Below are 21,282 nucleotides of genomic sequence, written 5' to 3' on the forward strand. Positions count from 1 at the left end.
TAAGTAAAAGTTTTTCACACTAGCCATGCATAATTTATAAGAATCTTAACAGTAAAAGCAATGTAAAATAAAGAAAAAGATCAATGATAAACAAAATAGGAGGTGGAGGCACCGTTGGGTAAATGAGGAATTTTCCGACAAACCTATGGTGTTTGTTGGTATGTGTCTGATACCCGTTAAAGGTCTTCCTTATATATAATACACAGTAAAGCAGCTAGATTATAGAGGAGAAGAAGACCTTATCCAATGTGAGTTTTTGGTAATTAATTTCTTCAAATGAAATACTAAACATTCTATGATTGCAGAGTGCCCTTAAGGGGCGGATCACACAGAGTTACTTAGTTTTTCTGCCTTCATCCTCTGGTTGATAGGCTGGTATGGACGTTAAGGAAAGTTTCCTACTGCAAAAGGAACTCCTTTGAAAAACCCAGTATTAGGCTTATTTTCGGAGGACTGGAAAAATGCTGTTTGTATCAAAGAAGGTTTTATGCTAGCTATCTGCCAGAAAGCAGGTATAGCAGGAGAAAGGCTTACTCACTTTGGAATGGTTTGCCTCCAAACAGTGTTCACAGACGTTTACACGATGCTCGAAGCAGAACAGATTGGTCACTTTCCTCTTGGGACACTTGCACAGCCCCATGGCTAACAGGGATCTTCTGAGCAAGAGGCAAGGTGTGAATTAGCCCAAAGGATGATCTGGTACTGATTTCAAAATGGCAAAATGAAAACAGGTTGAGGAGTTTGATTAAGCAGTTATCAACTAAGCAAAGAGAATATATCAGGTCAGTATTCAAAACAGAGGCGTCAAAAACATAACTGTTTAAAAAAAATATATCCAGGGGCCTTATGGGGAAAATTCTTTAAAGGGCGCCAAAAGTTTGGCATCAAAAATTCTATTAATGGTAATTATACGTATAATTTCCATTATAGAATACTACATAAGTTAACAAACACACTTCCATTTAGGCATGCTCACTCATATCATGTTAATAGCAGGTGTAAGTGGGCATACATAAACGTACCACTTTAGCATGCAACTTACAGTATTTTGTCAGTTACATATGTAAATGTTAAACAAGCTCATCCCCCTCCCTCTATGAACATCCTTTGGCAGTTACACGCTATGTCAGTTGCGTGCAGAAGTTATCAAATACCATTCAGTGCATGACTTATCACCTAAATGTGGGTCTAATATTCTCACATATAAAAAGAGATTATAGACATTCAGTTGAGGACGGGCTGGGGAGGGGTTCAATGGCTGGAATGGGTTAGAGTGAGCTTTGATGGAGACTCCAGTAAATGGAACCCAAGCACACTACTGGGCAGGGCTTTGGGTATCTGGCCCAGAAATATCTAAGAAAAGGGACCATTTAAACTAAATTAATTTATGGAGCATGTATGGTTGGGCAGACTGGATGGACCATTCCGGTCTTTATCTGCCGTCATTTACTATGTTATTATGCATGTACTTACCCTGGTAAGCCCTTTTCCAGTAGATAGGTGAGACATTCTAGACAGATGGGTAGTGTCCCCATGGCCGTGTGTCATCTGCAGAAGGAATCCACTCCAGATTTTTCCTTTTGCCTCTGAGGTACTTCACTGAGATCCTTAGCTCCACCTGCAGTTAGTACCCAAGCAATGAGAGCCCCAAATAACCATGAAGTAGAGGCACCTATAGCAAAACAGGCTCAGAAACAACTGTTCTGCTCCACGGAGATACCAAAACACAGAGTGTATGTATTCTATGATTAGATAGAGGCCAATCCTCAGAACACATATGAGCCAGAGCAATCAGTGCCTGTGAGCAATATGCTGTGGAAACCCCCGCTGCAGTGGCCTTCCATGAATAGAATGACTGCAGAGCACCAGACCGACATGAGTCCAGTGAAGCAAAACAACTCCTGTTGCTATATCCTGCAAAGCTCCTAACCCATGGAAAAGACATGACCTTCAGGCAAAGGCACCAAAGTATCACAGACCCCCTTCCCCTTACAAGGTTGTAGGGCATCGGAGCCTGTAACACCAAAAGTGTTGGCTCACCACCTAAAGAAGAGCCCTTCCCAAGGAACGAAATCAACAGAACTTTCAAACGAGAAGAAACGCTGAACAACTTCAAGAAGAATCCTCACCTAAGAGAGGAAATGACCCATACATCAATACCCAGAGTGCTACCAGAGAGGCAAAGTCGACTCCAGACTCCACTCCGATGAGCTAAACGCCAGAAATTAATAAAGCTCGTGGAACCAATCGGAACCTCCATCAACTGCAATGTGAATACTTGACACTACTGGATAGAAACAAATTTAGCTCCAGGTAGAGACGCACTGATTGGCTAGACCCTATCCGAAATGAGAGGGTAGAAATAGTCTATCTAAACATTTATGCTGTGAATACCACTAAGACAGAGTCAACCCGCCGAGCAGGGGAGATCAGCTTGTGAGACAAACTAGATCAGTGGTCTCAAACTCAAACCTTTTGTGGGGCCACATTTGGATTTATAGGTACTTGGAGGGTCGCAGAAAAAATAGTTAATGTCTTATTAAAGAAATGACAATTTTGCATGAGGTAAAACTCTTTATAGTTTATAAATCTTTCCTTTAACTGTTAAAGGAAAGATTTATAACCTATAAAGAGTTTTACCTCATGCAAAATTGTCATTTCTTTAATAAGACATCAACTATTTTTTCTGCGGTCCTCCAAGTACCCTATTTTTTTCTGCGGTCCTCCAAGTACCCTATTTTTTCTGCAGCTCTCACATTTAAAGTTTAATATCTTTCCTTTCTCAAAACTGACACATTTCAATCACTATATTGAAAATAAAATCATTTTCCCTACCTTTGTTGGCTGGTGACTTTATTTTTCTATGCTTTTAACTATGTTTCCAGGGCCTTCTTGTCCTTTGACTGTTTTTCTCTCCGTCTTCACTTTCTGCCTTGTATCCATCTTTAACCACCGAAGAGAACTGGCCTGTATAGATAACTAACCTATGAAGGGTGATCAAACAAATTTATAAAAAAGCTCAGAGATACGAAACTCTGAAGGGAAGGTTATGAGACCTCCCTTGGAGAAAGAGTTTACCTTCCAGTCATAGTCCTTTTATGAAAAATCTTTGATCACTTCCTTCAAAGGTATATATGAAAGATTCATCTCTAAAAACTTCAAAAAATGTCCAAACAAGGTACTGCCTTTAAAATTGCAAACGTCACTGCATCTGTGGCAAATTTAAATTTTTTTTACTTAGCTTCTAGGCAGGATTGAGGGAGTCCCAACGCGGCCCCGTTTCGATCCCTGCTTCAGGGGACCTGATTATAGATACTCTAAACAGGTTCCTGTAACAAATTCATGCTGGAAAAGATTTCTGTCGTGACATACAGCTGAAGATTCGCTGCTGAAATGTGGTAACTTCTAAGTCTTCAAACTGCCAGACTTAGAAGTTACCACGTTTCAGCAGCGAATCTTCAGCTGTATGTCACGACAGAAACCTTTTCCAGCATGAATTTGTTACAGGAACCTGTTTAGAGTATCTATAACCGGGTCCCCTGAAGCAGGGATCGAAACGGGGCCGCGTTGGGACCCCCTCAATCCTGCCTACAAGTTAAGTAAAAAAAATTTAAATTTGCCACAGGTGCAGTGACGTTTGCAATTTTAAAGGCAGTACCTTGTTTGGACATTTTTTGAAGTTTTTAGAGATGAATCTTTCATATATACCTTTGAAGGAAGTGATCAAAGATTTTTCTTAAAAGGACTATGACTGGAAGGTAAACTCTTTCTCCAAGGGAGGTCTCATAACCTTCCCTTCAGAGTTTCGTATCTCTGAGCTTTTTTATAAATTTGTTTGATCACCCTTCATAGGTTAGTTATCTATACAGGCCAGTTCTCTTCGGTGTTTATTATAGTTTTTCTGGCTTTGTGTCTATCAACTTTATATCCCTGAATTCACTTTAGTAAACTTGTATCCATCTTTGGCATTAATTTAACCTTTTCCTATGTAAACCTTTTTTTTTCCTTCTCTTCCTATATTTTAAGTTCTTGTAAACCGTGCTGAGCTCCACAATATCCGTGGAGATGATGCGGTATATAAACTTAAGGTTTAGTTTAGTTTAGTAATAAATTTTATGTTACGCTGGTTTCAATCGTAATTATTTTAGCAAAGTTTTGTATTATTCACCGTTATCATTTACGGCTATTGTAAACATAATGTAAATAAGTCATAAGTCTGTAAACTCAAATATTTTGTGTTCCTGTCGTGTACTGAATGTCCCATGCCATGGGACATACGATGGCTACGACATTTTTGGAATGTCCCGATAGGAAAAGGTTAATATTCAATTTTTCTGCTTTCTTTTCAAAATCTACATTTCCATGCCTTCCCTTCCTATCTCTCTCTTCTTCCGACCCTATTTCCATGGTTTGACATCTCTTTCCTTCCTTTCTCTCCCTCCCTCCTTCCTTCCTTCCTTTCCCCTGGTCTGGCATCTGTCTCCTTCCCTCCCCCCATGCCCTGGCATCTATCTCTCCCCCTCCATGGTCTGGTATCTCCTTTCCTTTCCCTCCCTCCCATGGATTTGGCATCTCTTGTTCCTCTCTTCTCCCTTGTCTTCCTTCCCTCTCTTTCCCCAATTGGGTGCAGCAGCAACAGCAGCAGCATTTCCTTTCCCCCTTTCCGGTGCAGCATAAGCATTTCTCTTCCCCCTTCCCTCCCCCTCCCTTTCCCTGTGCAACAGCAGCATTTCTCTTCCCTCTTTCCTGTGCAGCAGAAGCATTTCTCTTTCCTCTCCCCTTCCTTGTGGAGCAGCAGCATGTCTGGCCAGCTTCCTTGCTCAGTCAATCGTTCCGTTCAAAGCTGCAGGTGGCGGCTCCTTGCACGATCCGTGCCTGCGTCAGAAGCCTTCGCGACGTCAGAGAGGCTTCCGAAGTAGGTGTGGGTAGCGCGAGGAGCCATCATCCGCGGCTTTGAACGAAACGATTGACTGCAGCAAGGGAACCGGCCAGACATGCTACTGCTCCACAAAGAAGGGAAGGGGGAAGAAAAATGCTAGTGTGGATGGCGCGAGGAGCTGCCGCCAGTCGCAGCTTTGACCGGAACAATCGACTGCAGCAAGGAAGCAGTTGATCATCGCATCCAGACCACAGGCCGCAAAATAGCACCTGGAGGGCCGCGAGTTTGAGACCGCTGTACCAAGAAGAACTGTAATGCCTCAAATGGGCTATATAAAACAGGCGAACAGCAACAGGCATGCTGGCCTCCAAAGGTAACAGACCGAAGCCCCTGAGAAAATGAGGTGCAGCTGCATAAACACGGAATCAGGATTGCTCAGAATAATTGTGCCTGCAAGAACAACATCTGCATCCCCCTAAGCCAGAGCTTCAATAACAGCCTATGGACTTCCCTCCAGGAACTTGTCCAAACCAATCTCCGGCCCAACAGCGCTTCAGGTAAAGTGCCCAAAGGTGAGGACAGCACACAGCCTACTGAAGCAACAAACCACCTCAAACAACCCGAAAGGAATTGAGAGCAGCTGGAGAAGTCAGTCCACGCTGTAGACTAGGCCGCTAACCGACAGGCCTTTAGCCTCTGTGAACCACCAAAATGGCCCCCCTCTCAGACTGATACAGAGACCTGGTCAGACAACGTCCCCAACACACAAATGGCTCATCAATAAAGCCACCTCCTATCCTGTACCCAAGACAGGGATAAAGTAAATGGGGTAACCAACTCCCCCACTGTGTCCACCAAACCTGGGATGAGAACTTTGGGGTTGCTCCATGAAGTGTGCTCGGCCCCCGAAATTTTCACCAACCCCTGGTTCACCAGGGCATCCGATAACACCGCCGTGCTGTATTGAGTATTCCCCCAAAATGCGCCAAAATAAGCTGTCTCCCAAATGAAACCGCAAAAGCGGCTTACTTACAGAAGCCGATTGCCCTAGCTGACCTCCAACTCAAAATGGTGGCGAGTGGCCGAGGAAAAAAAAAAAAAAAAAAAAAAAAAATCGGCCTCAGCTGTCCTGCACAGGAACCTGCCAGCTACTGTTCTCACTGCTGCTCTCCCCCTGCAACTAAAAGGCTACTGCAAAGCCCCACGTACCAAGAATCAGAGAAGGTACCATAGTAGATAGGGAAAGGGACCTGCGGTGAGCAGGTATCACTCTTCATTAGCAAGGCCTCATGCCAGCTCAGGTAAGGAACCTGGGGACCCAGGTGTTAGCCTGAGGAGGGTGAGTCCTTGACAAACAAATGTAACACTCACTCTAACTGAAGGAGCAGGGACACCGGAGCCTAGTGAAGTACAGCAGAGGCAAGATGAAAAATCTGGAGTGGATTCCTTCTGCAGATGCATGTGGTTATAGGAATATTACCCATCTGTCTAGAATAGACATGGGAAAACTACGACCCACGGGCCAAATCCGGTGTCTGTAGTTTGCCCTTGTCTGCAGCGTAAGACAGGGTTTCTAAATACGTGGTACAAGGGCCGCCCATCTGTCTGCTCGCAGCTGTCGCTCACCCGCTATTTTTACTTAAAGCCCCGCTGGTGCCACAATGAAGGGAAGGGCCGGGCGCGTACCCACAAGCCTTCTCCAGATGTCAATTCTGACACTGGAGAGAAGGTTCAGGATTGGCTGGCCCGGACCTTCTCTCCTATGTCAGAATTGACGTCAGGAGAAGGCTTGTGGGTATGCACCTGGCCCTTCTCTTCCCTTCATTGCGGCACCAGTGGGGCTGTAAGTAAATATAGTGGGCGAGCAGTGGTGGTAAGCGGACGGGCGAGGAGCAAGCAAGCGGACAGACAGATGGGCGGGTGCAGGACCAGGAGGGGAGAAGGAATCGGCAGTGGGTTGGCTTGGGAGCAGGCAGGCTTTGGTGCGGCATTGGGGGATAGCGGGAAGTAATTAAGTGTAGCTCAGGGGTGTCCAAACCTGTGGCCCTGTGAAGTATTTTGGACGGCCCCGGTCAAGGGCGATGCAGTGTTTTCCTCTGCTGCCCCTTAAAAAATTTTTCAGCCAATGCGGCCCGGGGAAGCCAAAAGGTTGGACACCCCTGGTGTAGCTGGTGCAGGTCGGCTTGGGGGGGGGGGCACTAAGGACATAAAAAGGATACACTGGTGGCATAGGAAGGAGGCACTGGGGCACTAAGGACATAGAAGGAGGCACTGGGGGCATAGGAAGGAGGCACTGGGGCACCATGGACTTAGGAAGGAGGCACTGGGGCACCACGGACTTAGGAAGGAGGCACTGGGGGCATAGGAAGGAGGAACTAGTGCACTAAGGACATAGGAAGGAGGCACTGAGGGCATAGGAAGGAGGCACCGGGGCACTAAGGACATAAGAAGGAGGCACTGGGGGCATAGGAAGGAGGCACCGGGGCACTAAGGACATAGGAAGGAGGCACCGGGGGCATAGGAAGGAGGCACTGGGGCACTAAGAACAGAGGAAGGGGCACCAATGATATAGGAAAGAGGCACTGGGGCACTAAGGACATAGGAAGGAGGCACTGGGGCACTAAGGACATAGGACGGAGGCACTGGGAGCATAGGAAGGAGGCACCGGGCACTAAGGACATAAGAAGGAGGCACTGGGGCACTAAGGACATAGGAAGGAGGCATTGGGGGCATAGGAAGGAGGCACCGGGCACTAAGGACATAAGAAGGAGGCACTGGGGCACTAAGGATATAGGAAGGAGGCTCTGGGGCACTAAGGACATAGGAAGGGGCACCAAGGACATAGGAAGGAGGCACAATGCGCAAAAAGAAAATTTACGAGGATTCAGCAGTTGGCAGCTGTGAGAGTGCTGTTTCCTCCTGCAGCATTAGACCTCCCTGGCGTGCCCCCCGCTGCGCCCCCCCCCCGGCCCCTCTGTCAAATTTAAGAACTCAATGTGGCCCACGGGTCAAAAAGTTTGCCCACTCCTGGTGTAGAATATTGCACTGGAAATCTTTTTTGAGATACAGACACCAGAATTGAACACAATATTCAAGGTGAGATTGAACCATGGAACGATAGAGAGGCATAATAATATTCTTGGTCTTATTTTCCATCTTTTCCTAAAAATTCATAGCATCCTGTTTGCTTTTTCAGCTGCCACTACACACTGGGCAGAAGATTTAAGTGTATTGTCTAAATCCATTTAGATGTTTGGCTCCCTGCTCAGGCAAAGTTCTCCTACTAGTAATCAAATTAGTAGATGTTACACATGTACTTTAAAAAAAACCTATTCCCTTTTTTTTCAGGTCATTAATGAATTAGATAAAACCCTGATAACGGTGCAAGCCCCCAGGGGTACTCTACTATTCAGCGCTCTCATTGGAAATATTACCTACTGTTTTCTATCCTTAAATCAGCAGTTCTCAACCAGTGTATCATAAGCACAAACAGCAGGGGCTTGAAGGAGAGAGCAGTTGCAGGAAACGCAGCTCGACCTTAGGAGTTGTTGCTACACAAACCCCGATGCTGTACTCTTTCCCTGGGTAACCCAGCAGCAAACTGTGCTTAGTAGGCTTTCACTTAGGGTATGCAGAACCACTGGGAGTGAAAGCTTACTAGTTTGCTGCCTATATAACCCAAGAAGCACGGCATTAGAGTTAGTGTAGTCAAGTCTCCTGCTGCCTCTCTCCCATCTGAACTACTGAATGCTGAAGAACTTTGGGGGAGGGGGTGGGAAGGGGAGAGAGACAAGGAGTTGCTGAACCATAAGGGTGGAGGTAAAGGGAGGGACAGGGAACTGCTGCAGCCTAGGATTAGAGGAGAAAAGAGAGAGGAAAGGTATTTGCTGGACCATAGGAGTGGAGGGTTAGGGAAAGCAGATAGGGAAAGGGGAGGAGACAGAAGAAAATGCTGGATCATAAGGGTAGAGAAGTGGGAGGAATCAGGGAGATGCTGAATCACAGGAGTGGAGAAGAGAGGGAAGACAGAGAGATGCTATCTCCCTACAAGTGTGGGGGAGAGAGAGAGCGAGGAGATGCTGTGCTACAAGTGTGGGGGAGAGAGAGAGCGAGGAGATGCTGTGCTACAAGTGTGGGGGAGAGAAAGACAGAGTCACAGACAGAGAGAGAAGATTCTGGGCTAAAAGGTATAGGGAAGGAGGGAGGGGGCAATGCTGGAACCCTGTAGAAGAGGCCACAGGGTTTGGTTGCCAAGAACAACAGTGAAAAGGTAGACATGTAGTAAGGGAAGATTAAGTTCTTAGCTCAATAATCTCCTTTCTAGTAAAAAAGCATATGGGTTTTGAACCAGTGGGTTATTCTCCTTTAATCATGAGTTGTTTCTATTCCTGTTTCTATTCCTATTTCTATTGTTTCTTTAATCATGAGAGATTTCTATTCCACATTACCTTGGGGTTCAAGGCGGATTACAAAAGAGTTATAGAAGGTGGATTACAAAAGAAGATCACTGGTCATTTCTAGTGAAGATAAAGAGTAGATCATGTAGTATCGGTGAGTTGGGAAGAAGGAAGGTATTCATGGTGTTAAGACATTTTCAGGAATTTCTTTCATCTGCAATTTCAGGCTCTGTCTGCATCAATGAGCTGTGATGTAGTTCCTCAGTTTATACCAAAGCAGTTGAAAACCCACTATAAACAGGGCAAAAAAAACATGAGGGATACAGGGAAGAGAATGACCCAAGGACAAATTTTTCCACATCCCCGCGGGAACTCATTTTCCTATCCCAATTCCGCGAGTTCTTTTCCTGTCCCTGCCCCATCCTCATGTGCACAAGCCTCAAACACTTTAAAATCGTAAGTGTTCGAGGCTTGTGCGGTTAAGGCAGAGCTTACAGGAATGAGGCAGGGACAGCGACAGAACTCACGGGGGCAGGACGAGGATTGTGCGGTTAAGGCAGAGCTTACAGGAATGGGGCTGGGGCTGGGGCAGGGGCAGCGACAGAACTCACGGGGGCAGGACGAGGATTGTGCATTTAAAGCAGAGTTTACAGGAATGGGGCAGGGACAGAGACAGAACTCACGGGGGCAGGATGAGGAAATTGAGTTCCTGTGGGGACGGGGACAAAATTGTCCCCATGTCATTCTCTAGTACAGTGACTTCCCCGAGAAAGCTAATTCTGTTTTGCTCTGCAATGATTACAATAAACAAACCAATTTCAATAGGAACTTAGCTTTAAACAAGGTGGAAACGAACAAGCCACTTACCTACATGCAACTAGCACTAATACTTATGGAATACTTACAGCCTCTCACTTGCCTCTTCACAATAGAGAGGTATCTGATCACTCTTTGGACCTGACAATAGAGCCCAAACATCTGGAAATACAAACTTGTCCAAGACAGCAAGCAGGCTAATTGAAATTTTACAGGCCAAGCCATCAATACTCATGTGCCTTTCTACTAGAGAAGATTATCAAGGATAAGAATCTAATCTTCCCTTTTAATATAAAAGGCATTTGAATATTGAACCAGTGGGACGTATCAAAGCAGTCCCCTGAGTCTAGGGCAGGGCAGTTGAGCCTGCTGCTAGTACCAAGGACCAAAAAGCAGCATCCAGTTGTGTCACCACATCCACCCTGTAAAATTTTATGGAAGTATAGAGGATAAACCATGTAGCCACCCTACAAATCAACTTGGGTGGAACTGCCTGGGATTCTGCCCATAAAGAAGCCACACTCCTGGTAGTGTGTGCTTTCAAAGAAAATTATTGGTTGCTTACCACACCCAATAGATGCTGAAATCGCCATACAAATCCATCTTGAAATGGAAGCCTTAGACTCCAGCTTCCCCAGGCAGTTAGGACTCATTAGTACAAAAAGATGATCTGAGACACGAAAATCATTCATTACCTTGAGGTAATCTGGCAATGCCAAGACCTTGTCCTTTTTCTTCAAACCTGTGGAATGGAACATAGGTAGTCGGACTTCCTGATTTACATGAAAATCTGAGACCACTTTTGGCAGAAAGGAAGGTACCATACGTAACAAGACTCCTGCCTCCGTAAACTGGAGGAAAGTTTCTCTGCATGACAGAGTCTGCAGCTCCGAGTCCCTTCTCGCTGAGGTGATAGCTATCAGAAAAAAAACATCTTAACAGTAAAATCCATCAGTGATGCCTCTTGCAAGGGCTCGTACTGGGCCTTGGCGAGAGCATGCAACACAATGTTAAGGTTCCAATATGGGAATGGCCGCACAACACCCTTCAAAATGCACAGTTACTTACCGTAACAGGTGTTAGCCAGGGACAGCAGGCATATATTCTCACATGTGGATGACATCATCTACGGAGCCCCGATGCGGACAGCTTTTCAAGCAAACTTGATTGAAGATTCAAGTTTGCTGTGCTGCACCACGCATGTGTGCCTCCTGCTCCACTAGAGGGCGCATCCCCTCCTCGTGGTCTCCAGTTCACATAACCAGCAAAGAAGCCAACCTCGGGGAGGCGGGCGGGTTGTGAGAATATATGCCTGCTATCCCTGGATAACACCTGTTACGGTAAGTAACTGTGCTTTATCCCAGGACAAGCAGGCATGATATTCTCACATGTGGGTGACCTCCAAGCTAACTGAGAAGGGATGGAGGGAAGTTGGCAGTTTAAGAAAACAGATTACGCAATACTGATTGGCCAAAACGGCCATCGCTCCTGGACAGTGTATCCAGACAGTAGTGGGAGGTGAAAGTATGAACCGAAGACCACATGGCAGCCTTGCAGATTTCCTCAATAGGCGTGGACCGGAGAAAAGCTACAGAAGCTGCCATCGCTCGAACCCTATGTCCCGTTACTCGACCATGCAGTGCGAGACCAGCCTGAGCGTAGCAAAAAGAAATACAAGCAGCCAACCAGTTGGACAAGGTGCACTTGGAAACTGGGTGACCCAACCGATTAGGGTCGAAGGACAAAAACAATTGTGGAACTGTCCGATGAGACTGAGTGCGTTGAAGGTAAAAGGCCAACGCTCTCTTACAGTCAAGAGTGTGTAGCGCCACCTCTCCGGGATGAGAGTGGGGCTTGGGAAAAAACAAGGGCAAAACAATGGACTGATTGAGATGGAAATCAGACACCACTTTAGGCAAAAACTTAGGATGAGTGTGGAGAACCACCTTGTCATGATGGAATACAGTGAAAGGCGGATCCGCCACCAGCGCCTGCAGCTCACTAACCCGCCGAGCGGAAGTGAGGGCAAGCAGGTAAATCACCTTCCAAGTGAGAAATTTAAGATGACATTTGTCCAGAGGCTCAAACGGAGGTTTCATGAGTTGAGCCAGAACCACATTAAGATCCCAAACCACAGGGGGAGGTTTGAGAGGAGGATGAACATTCAAAAGACCCTTCATGAAACGAGAGACCAAGGGATGAAGTGAAAGAGCCTTCCCCTCCAGGGGCTGATGAAAGGCAGCAATTGCACTAAGATGTACTCGAATGGAATTGGTCTTCAGGCCAGAGTGAGATAAATGAAGCAAATACTCCAGAACCAAAGACACAGGGACCGACACCGGGTCCTGGCGGTGAGAGGAACCCCAGGACGAGAATCTAGTCCACTTCTGGGAATAGCAGATTCTAGTCGAGACCTTCCGAGAGGCCTCCAATACCTCCCTGATCGACTGAGATACAGGGAGAGAAGTCAGGAGGAAAGAAACCAAGCAGTCAGATGAAGAGACTGAAGATTGGGATGTAACAGTGAACCCCGACTCTGAGATAGTAGAGAGGGAAACACAGGCAGAAGCAGAGGTTCTCGAACACTGAGTTGAAGTAGTAGGGAAAACCAAGGCTGGCGGGGCCACCGAGGAGCAATCAAGATCAGAGTGGCCCGCACCAATTTGAGATGGACCAGCGTCCGCAGAATCAGAGGGAAAGGCGGAAACGCGTACAGGAATCTCCCCTCCCAATCCAGGAGGAAGGCGTCGGCCTCGAGACGGTCCAGGGAGTATATCCGGGAACAAAAGAGAGGCAGTTTGTGATTGAGGGGGGAGGCGAACAGATCTATCTGAGTCGTCCCCCACCTGTCGAACACTTGTCGCAAGACCTGAGAATGCAGGGACCACTCGTGCGGCTGGAGGAGGCGACTGAGCCTGTCCGCCAGACAATTTCGCTCCCCTTATATGTAAACTGCTCGAAGGAAGATGTTGTGGGACACCGCCCACTCCCAGAGACGGAGAGCCTCCTGACAGAGGGACCAGGACCCTGTCCCACCTTGTTTGTTGACATAATACATCGCCACCTGGTTGTCCGTACGGACGAGAACCACCTGGTCGTGAAGCAGATGTTGAAAGGCCACAGCGGCGAGATAGATGGCCCGAAGCTCCAGCACGTTGATGTGACAGCGACGATCCTCTGCTGACCACATCCCCTGAGTGCGTAGACCATCCAGATGAGCTCCCCAAGCGTACTCCGACAAGTCTGTGGTGAGGACCTTGTGGTGTGGAGGGGCGAGAAAGAGTAAACCGTTGGAAAGATTCGAAGAGTCGGCCCACCAACGGAGTGATCTGCTCCCTCGATTGCAAGGAAGGAGTCACTGTCACGGGACGGTTGATCGAGCCTCGATCCTGACGCCATTGAGAGGCCAAGGTCCATTGCGGAATCCGCAGATGGAGACGGGCGAAGGGAGTGACATGGACGGTAGAGGCCATATGGTCCAGAAGTGTCATCATTCGTCGTGCTGGGACCGAGTCCAGCATTGAGATTTGTCGACTCAGATTTACCAATGCCTCCAGACGTGGAGGAGGAAGGAAGGCACGGAGATGAACCGTGTCCAGCACGGCCCCGATGAACTGTAAGGACTGAGAGGGGCACAGCTGGGATTTTGGGAAGTTTACCTCGAACCCCAGACCTTGAAGGTAAATAATAGTCTGTTGGGTCGCTGAGATAACCCCCTCCCTGGACGGAGCCTTGATCAGCCAGTCGTCCAGGTAGGGGAATACCTGAAGACCCTGAGAACGCAAGGCAGCTGCGACCACCACGAGACACTTTGTGAAGACCCGAGGAGACGAGGCCAGGCCAAAGGGGAGGACCCGATATTGTAGATGCAGGTCTCCCACCTGAATGCGCAGGAATATGCGATAAGCGGGATGCACCGGAACGTGTGTGTAGGCCTCCTTCAGATCGAGGGAGCAGAGCCAATCGCCCTCGTCGAGTAGATGGTAAAGAATCGGAAGGGAAAGCATCCAAAACTTTTCCCGTACCAGAAACTTGTTGAGGCGTCTCAGGTCCAGAATCGGGCGCAGGTCTCCCGTCTTCTTCGGTACCAGGAAGTAACGGGAGTAAAACCCTTGCCCCCGTTGGCAGGGGGGGACCACTTCCACCGCCCGCAGGCGAAGAAGGTCTCGAGCCTCCGAGAGAAGGAGGGACAACTGCGTCCGATTGGGAGGACACGCGCTCGGAGGGCTGTCGGGAGGGATCTCCCGAAAGTTGAGAGAGTACCCGGATGAGATCACGCCAAGGACCCAAGCGTCCGACGTGATGGACTCCCAACGAGGGTAAAAGGCTCGCAGGCGGCCCCCGATGGGAAGAAGGCCTGACGGTGGCGCAGAGAGGGCCAGCCCCCATCCGCGCATCCCGTCAAAAGGACGGAGACGGCTTGGCAGGGGCAGTCGGCTGGGATTTCGACAATGCCCTAGAATGAGCCTGCTGACGCCTAGGTGGAGGTCTAGAAAAAGCCGGGGTGGACTTTTGCGGGTAACGGCGAGGCGTGCCCCGTAGGGGACGAGAAGCGGCCGGCTTAGGACGCACGAGGGAGGCGAACGACCGCTCATGCTCCGACAAGCGTTTTGTAGCCGCTTCAATAGTGTCGTCAAAGAGTTCCTTACCGACACAAGGAAGATTAGCCAACCGGTCCTGGAGGTTGGGGTCCATGTCGACCAGGCGCAGCCACGCCAGCCGGCGCATGGCCACAGCAAAGGCAGCGACCCTCGAGGAAAGCTCAAAGCCGTCGTAAGCTGCATGAAACAGGTGGAGACGGATTCTAGAAAAATCCTCTAGTAGGAGGCCATACGCCCCTCGGCGAGAGGCTGGCAAATCCGTCGCGAAGGCGCTCAGCAGCCCAAGCAGATGTTTAAGATATGATGAAAAAGTGAACGTGTAGTTCAGCACTCTAGAGGCCATCATAGAGTTCTGGTACAGACGGCGCCCAAATTTGTCCAGGGTCCTGCCCTCGCGCCCCGGAGGGACCGCAACGGAGACCCGGGAGGGGTGAGCCTTTTTCAATGAAGATTCCACCAACAGCGATTGGTGAGAGAGCTGTGGCTGCTCAAACCCCGGACAGGGTACCGTACGGTATTTTGACTCCATTTTAGAGGGGACAGCCGTCACCATGTAGGCAGTCACGAGGTTCCTAATGAAGGTCTGCCGGAGCACAGGGTTCAACGGGAGCCTGAGGGACTCCCGGGGCGGAGAGGGCATATCCAGCTCCGCCAGTTACTCCTTGGAAAACCTCGAGTCCGATTGGAGGTCCAAGTCAAGGGCGCGTCCCATGTCCTGGACGAACCTCGTAAAAGAAGGGTGGGACGTTCCCGTAGCCCCATGCGGGGACGGGTAACGAGACCTCCGTCTTGCTGAAAAGGAAGGAGAAGCTTCCCTCGAGTAGCGAGGCTCACACTCAGACCCTCTATCCGAGACTGGGGAAACGCTGTGAAAGCGCTCCGAGGTAGAGGATCTGCGCCGCCTCGAGGAGCCCCTCGGGGACGCCGCCGGGGTAAGGGGCACTGACCGACGGCGGGTCGGAGACCTCTCCCTGAACTCCCTCGGCGAAAGCCTGGAGCCTCGGACCGGACCCCCGGACTGAGGGGGAGTTAACAAGAGGCGAGGATTGGTGAGCGACAACTCCGCCACCTTGAGCCGTCCCCCGGAGCGAGGTGTCGGGGAGGCTAACTCCGGGGTTTCTTCGAACTCCGCCGGCTCGAGGTCTTGGTATGCTTCGAGCGGCGTTTCGCCCCGCGGAGCCCCATGGGGGAAGAACGCCTTGAAGACCTCAGCGAGCAATCCGAGGACGATCGGCGCATCTTGCCCCGAGGTACTTCGACGCGAGGCTCAGGCTGGTCCGGCGCACGCGAGGTCGGGGCCGGAGTAAGGTGAGCGAGGGCCGCGGACAGCTCCGACAATATCATCGCCCGGAGCATGTCCTGAAATACCGGCATGGACAGCATCGAGGGCATGTCCGAGGCCGGAGTGCACTCCACCGGGGGCGACCTCGTATCAGAGTATTCCCGTGTGGTGGAGGCACGGCCAGAAGATTTAGAGGACTTTGCCGGGACCGAAGGCAAGGAGGTTCCACCATGCCAGGCCGGCGTCCCCGAGGCTGGCTTCTTCGCTGATGCGGAACCTGAGGAAGGAAGTGGGGACTTACCCGGAGCCGAGGACTTCAGGGAACCCGAGGTCTTCAGGGTCGAGTCTCGAGGCGGGGCCGAGGGAGCCGAGGCCGAGGTCAAGGCCAGGGCTGACTTCGAGGCCGAGGTCTGGTCGACTGCAAAAAGGTCCGCCATCCTGGCCTTACGCCGACGGAGCGCCCAGTTTTGGAAAGTGGCACACCGGGGACAGGACTCGGTGGGATGATCAGCACCCAAACACCTGATGCACCAACGATGCGGGTCGGTAAGCGAAAGCAGACGCTCGCACCGGGTGCACTTTTTAAACCCGGACAGAAAATAGGCCGCGGCCAGGGAGGCCACGACAACCCGGGAGCCCCCGGGCGGCCAAAAACGAACTGCGACTTCACGATTCGGTAGCAGGAACAAATAATAAAACAATAAACAGGCGCACAGCGACTTCCAACTAATTTAAAATAAGAAATCGCGGTGCAAGAAGGCACATGGGGCAGAGCCTAAGAAATACAGGACTTCTTGGCTCCGCGGATTTTGTCCAGGCGGATTTTGCGCCCTCTAGTGGAGCAGGAGGCACACATGCGTGGTGCAGCACAGCAAACTTGAATCTTCAATCAAGTTTGCTTGAAAAGCTGTCCGCATCGGGGCTCCGTAGATGACGTCACCCACATGTGAGAATATCATGCCTGCTTGTCCTGGGATAAATCTGGTTACATCAGAATGAGAAGCCAAAGAAACTTTCTCCACTAGAGTCCTAAAGCATAAGAGGCCTGCCACCTATACTTTGAGGGAATCAATTCCAGGCCTTTTTCTAGACCATCCTGAAGAAACGCTAGGACCACTGACAGCGGAGCGCTGAAAGGTTTTCCAAGCCTTAGCAAAAATCACCACAGTTGTTGGTTTCTTAGATCTTAGAAGAGTAGCCTTAACCACCTCCGAGTAGGCCTTGTGTGCTAAGGCTGTGCTCTCAAGACCCATGCCATAAGCCCACAGTGTTCCAGATTTTCTAGGGAAACTGGATCCTGCAAAATAAAAGTCGGATGAAGAAGCAGTTTGAGACACTTGTCCCTTAGTAGATGAACCAGATCCACGAACCATGGCCAATCTGGAGCAACTAGGATAACCAAACCCAGGTACAACTCTGTTCTGTGAATGACATGGCTTATCATGAGCCCTCTCTCTGGCCATATTTGTACTAGAACAGGGGTAGGCAATTCCGGTCCTCGAGAGCTGGAGCCAGGTCAGGTTTTCAGGATATCCACAATAAATATGCATGAGATAGATTTGCATCTCAAGGAGGCAGTGCATGCAAATCCATCTCATACATATTCATTGTGGATATCCTGAAAACCTGACCTGGCTCCGGCTCTTGAGGACTGGAATTGCCTACCCCTGTACTAGAGTGATAGTGCCAGTGCTTCCAAACTCGAATCTTCATCTGAAGAAGAGAGACTTTTCTGTTGACTGCCGACACCATCAGATTGAACAGATGTCCCCTATCAATACACAATGCTGTTGAAGGCCTTCTGGAACAGCAACCACTCCTCTGGGTCCATATTATTTGAATCATAGGAATTAGCCCTGCTAATTACAATTACAATTTTTTCAGGTTTTGGATTATTTCACAATTTGCTTGGAAACAGACAGATTTATGTTGCTATTACTCAGATGACATGAAAATCAGAATTTTTGGGTTTTATTCTGTAACTTTCATTGAGAAACAGTGGCATAGCCAGGAATTTTTAACAGGGAGTACATCCCTCTCCCCCCATCACCTCCAGTCTTCGCCTGGGTAGCGGCAATCATAGGTTACATAGTAACATGATGGCAGATAAAGGCCAAATGGCCCATCCAGTCTGCCCATCCACAATAACCATTATCTCTTCCTCTTTCTAAGAGATCCCACGTGCCTATTCCAGGTTTTCTTGAAATCAGACACAGTCTCTGTCTCCACGCATCTACTACCCTTTTTTTAAAAAGGTATTTCCTTAGATTACTTCGCAGCCTATCACTTAACTTCATCTTATGCCCTCTCATTCCGGAGCTTCCTTTGAAATGAAAGAGACTCTGTTCATGTACATTTACATCACGTAGGTATTTAACCTTCCTCTGGACCGACTCCATCCTTTTTATATCTTTTTGAAGGTGCGGCCTCCAGAATTGTACACAATATTCTAAATGAGATATACAGGGGCATCAATACCTCCTTTTTCCTACTGGCCATACCTCTCCCTATGCACCCTAGCATCCTTCTAGCTTTCACTGTCAACTTTTCAACCTGTTTGGCCACCTTAAGATCATCACATACAATCATTCCCAAGTCCCGCTCTTCTGTTGTGCACATAAGTTCTTCACCTCCTAAACTGTACTGTTCCCTCTGGTTTTTGCAGCCCAAATGCATGACCTTGCATTTCTTAGCATAAAATTATAGCTGCCAAATTTCAGACCATTCATTCTTCAAGCTTCGCCTGGTCTTTCTTCGTGTTATTCACACCATCCGGCATGGTATCATCTGCAAAGAGGCAAATCTTACCCGACAACCCTTCAGCAATATCGTTTACAAAAATGTTAAAAAGAACAGGCCCAAGAACAGAACCTTGAGGCACACCACATGTAATATCCCTTTCCTCAGAACAATATCCATTTATCACTACCTTCTGTCGCTTTCCACTCAACCAGTTCTTGACCCAGTCCGTCACTTTGGGACCCATTCTGATGGCACTCAGTTTATTTATTAGACATCTGTGTGGAACACTGTCAAAGGCTTTGCTAAAATCTAAATACACCATATCTAGCGCACATCCTCTATTCAATTATCTGGTCACCCAGTCAAAGAAATTGATCAGATTTGTCTGACAAAACCTACCTCTAGTGAATCCACAGGATTCAAGAAAATTCACCGTTCTCTGTTTTTAAAGTGTTTTCATTAATTTGCTTACCACAGAAGTCAGACTTACTGGCCTCTAATTCCCTGCTTCTTCCTTACTTCCACATCTGCCCTTCTTAAGTCCTCCTGTACTACTCTCGACTCTAGAGACTCATTGAAAAGGTCAGTCAGCAGAGTCACCAGAACTTCCCTGAGTTCTTTCAGCACCCTTGGATGCAGGGCTGTGGAGTCGGTAGATAAATCCTTCAACTCCTCAGTTTCTGGTACCCACGACTTCGACTCCAGGTACCCACGACTCCAGAGCCCTGCCTGGATGTACACCATCTGGCCCCATCAGGCCTTTTTCTCTAAACTGTCCTGCCCCTTCTGACACAGCTTCCTGTTTTGTGAAGGGTAGGATGGTTAGACAGAAAGTCCTGGGGGCAGTGGAATTGCAGAGCTTTGTGGAACTGGGAAGGGAGAGATGCTGGACTGTGCTTAGAGGCAAGAGAAAATGCTGTAATGCAAATCAACTGTCTGATAGGGGGTGAGTGCACAACACAACTTGAATGGGTTATACCACTGTAGAGAAATGAGCTAGTTCTGATCTGCGGCTAGATGTAGAGCAAATTTATATTTAATTCATAAAAACTGCCATACTGTGTCAGAGTAAAGGTCTGTGAGGATCATGTATGCTGTGTGTTACTTCTGCCAGCATCATCCATCAAGTGTGCCTTGATTGAAAAAAAGGTTGAGAACCACAGTTACATCAGACACCAATCCAGGACAGGAGACTCTCTCCTACACCATAACTTTTAAACTTCCTCAAGATTCTTTCTTGATAAATTTTCTAAAAAAATCAAAACATAGGCTATACTAAGCAGCTTATCATCATCCCAGAGTTAACACTTTCAAAGAATTTTAACAGATTAGGAAGACAACTGCCCAGAGTAAGCAAGCCCTGGTTTTAGCCCTTCACCGCTCTCTCACTGGTGTATACTGGCACTTGTGTACTTCACCTAAGAATAAACATTTCACTACAAATCCCAGCATATACTGGGAGGGCTAGGCCTTCAAATTTGTTTTCTCATCCATTCTTTACATTATTATTAACAAAGGTTAGGTGGTGCCCCACCCATTCGGCCCTCGGACTCACCCCCAAGTCCAGCAGTAGCTAGGCCCAGCATCTCACAGCCATGAAAGCAAACACTACTAGCTCTCTGCCACCTCCTTCCACTGTCACTGCCACGACGCCTCTTCCGGGACCACGGCGCACGCGCCACCGCCGTGATGACGCCAGCTGCGCCATCAAGCCCCTCGAAGGTGCGTATCCGCCCTCCCTCGCGAATTGCGGTAGTTAGTCGGGAGAGAGTAAACATGCAGTTTTTACAAATGACAATACACAGATGAGTCGCAGATGTATAGTTCCAGAATTGTAAACGATATAAATAAGCTTAATGTGTTTTAATGGCGAAAAAGCAGCTGACTGCTTTGCAATATGGCTCTAGATTCGTCTCCTTTTTTTTTTTGCCCTCACTTAAAATGGAAGATCTGGGCGTTCCTATTGGGTTTTTGCCTCGTTGACGTAATATCCGGTTGGAAAGGGCGGAGCTTTTGCCTTGGCGCTCGATTCGAATCTCTGGATTCCTACTTTGGCCCTTATCTTAGGTTGTATGGTTATTTGGTGAGCGCTGTGTGCATTGGCTCCGTTGGAGTGGTAATTTCTGGTGGGTATTGTTCTCATTGCCTTCTGCAGAAGTAGCAGCCGCTGCCAACGGATTTTGGGGACTCGGCCAAGCTTTTGAGATCATTTTCCCGCCTTGTGGCTGTAGACAGAGGAGGCACCATGTCCAGACGTAGCCAGCGCTCCCCCTCCGGGGGTGGTCAGGCCACTACGGGTGAGAGGACCCCTCACTCCTTCTTCCTACTTCGGCATAAATGGCCCTTATCCTGGAGAGCCAACGGAGTTCTGTACTTTAGCTTATTGGAGGCGTTTCTGCCCTTTTTTTTTTTTTTCTTTCCTGGTTGTATGCAAAAAGAAACCAAATTTCTATGTCTCTGCTAAATCCCAAATTTGTTTTGCTTTTGCACCCCCTAGTAATGTGATGTATGGCTGCTTATGGTAAGGACAATTAAAAAAAAAAATCAGGCAAAAAATTGCCAAGC

At 48.4% G+C, this 21,282-nt stretch overlaps 2 protein-coding genes across 12 annotated transcripts in view; one reads left to right on the forward strand and one right to left on the reverse strand.

Annotated features, from left to right (window-relative positions):
* ZFPL1 (zinc finger protein like 1) overlaps positions 1-20,588 on the reverse strand; it is a 76,837-nt gene extending 56,249 nt beyond the window's left edge. The window contains exons 1-3 of one of the 4 annotated variants that reach the window (XM_033956452.1): positions 20,273-20,580; positions 10,788-10,834; positions 539-702 (exon numbers count right to left, since the gene is read on the reverse strand). In XM_033956452.1, the coding sequence (XP_033812343.1) occupies positions 539-640 (102 nt within the window). In that variant the 5' untranslated portion in view covers positions 641-702; positions 10,788-10,834; positions 20,273-20,580. Of the gene's footprint in view, positions 1-538; positions 703-10,787; positions 10,835-20,272 lie in introns of all 4 variants that reach the window. The other 3 variants (XM_033956453.1, XM_033956454.1, XM_033956450.1) reach the window with 3 other exon arrangements.
* The window catches only part of CDCA5 (cell division cycle associated 5), a 78,504-nt gene continuing 77,514 nt past the window's right edge, over positions 20,293-21,282 (forward strand). For 2 of the 8 annotated variants that reach the window (XM_033956445.1, XM_033956446.1), the window contains exon 1: positions 20,293-20,439. In XM_033956445.1, the coding sequence (XP_033812336.1) occupies positions 20,313-20,439 (127 nt within the window). In that variant the 5' untranslated portion in view covers positions 20,293-20,312. Of the gene's footprint in view, positions 20,440-20,459; positions 21,015-21,282 lie in introns of those variants that run through there. The other 6 variants (XM_033956442.1, XM_033956443.1, XM_033956447.1 and 3 more) reach the window with 4 other exon arrangements.

This window comes from Geotrypetes seraphini, chromosome 8 (assembly GCF_902459505.1).
Source record: "Geotrypetes seraphini chromosome 8, aGeoSer1.1, whole genome shotgun sequence".
Taxonomy (NCBI): Eukaryota; Metazoa; Chordata; class Amphibia; order Gymnophiona; family Dermophiidae; genus Geotrypetes; species Geotrypetes seraphini.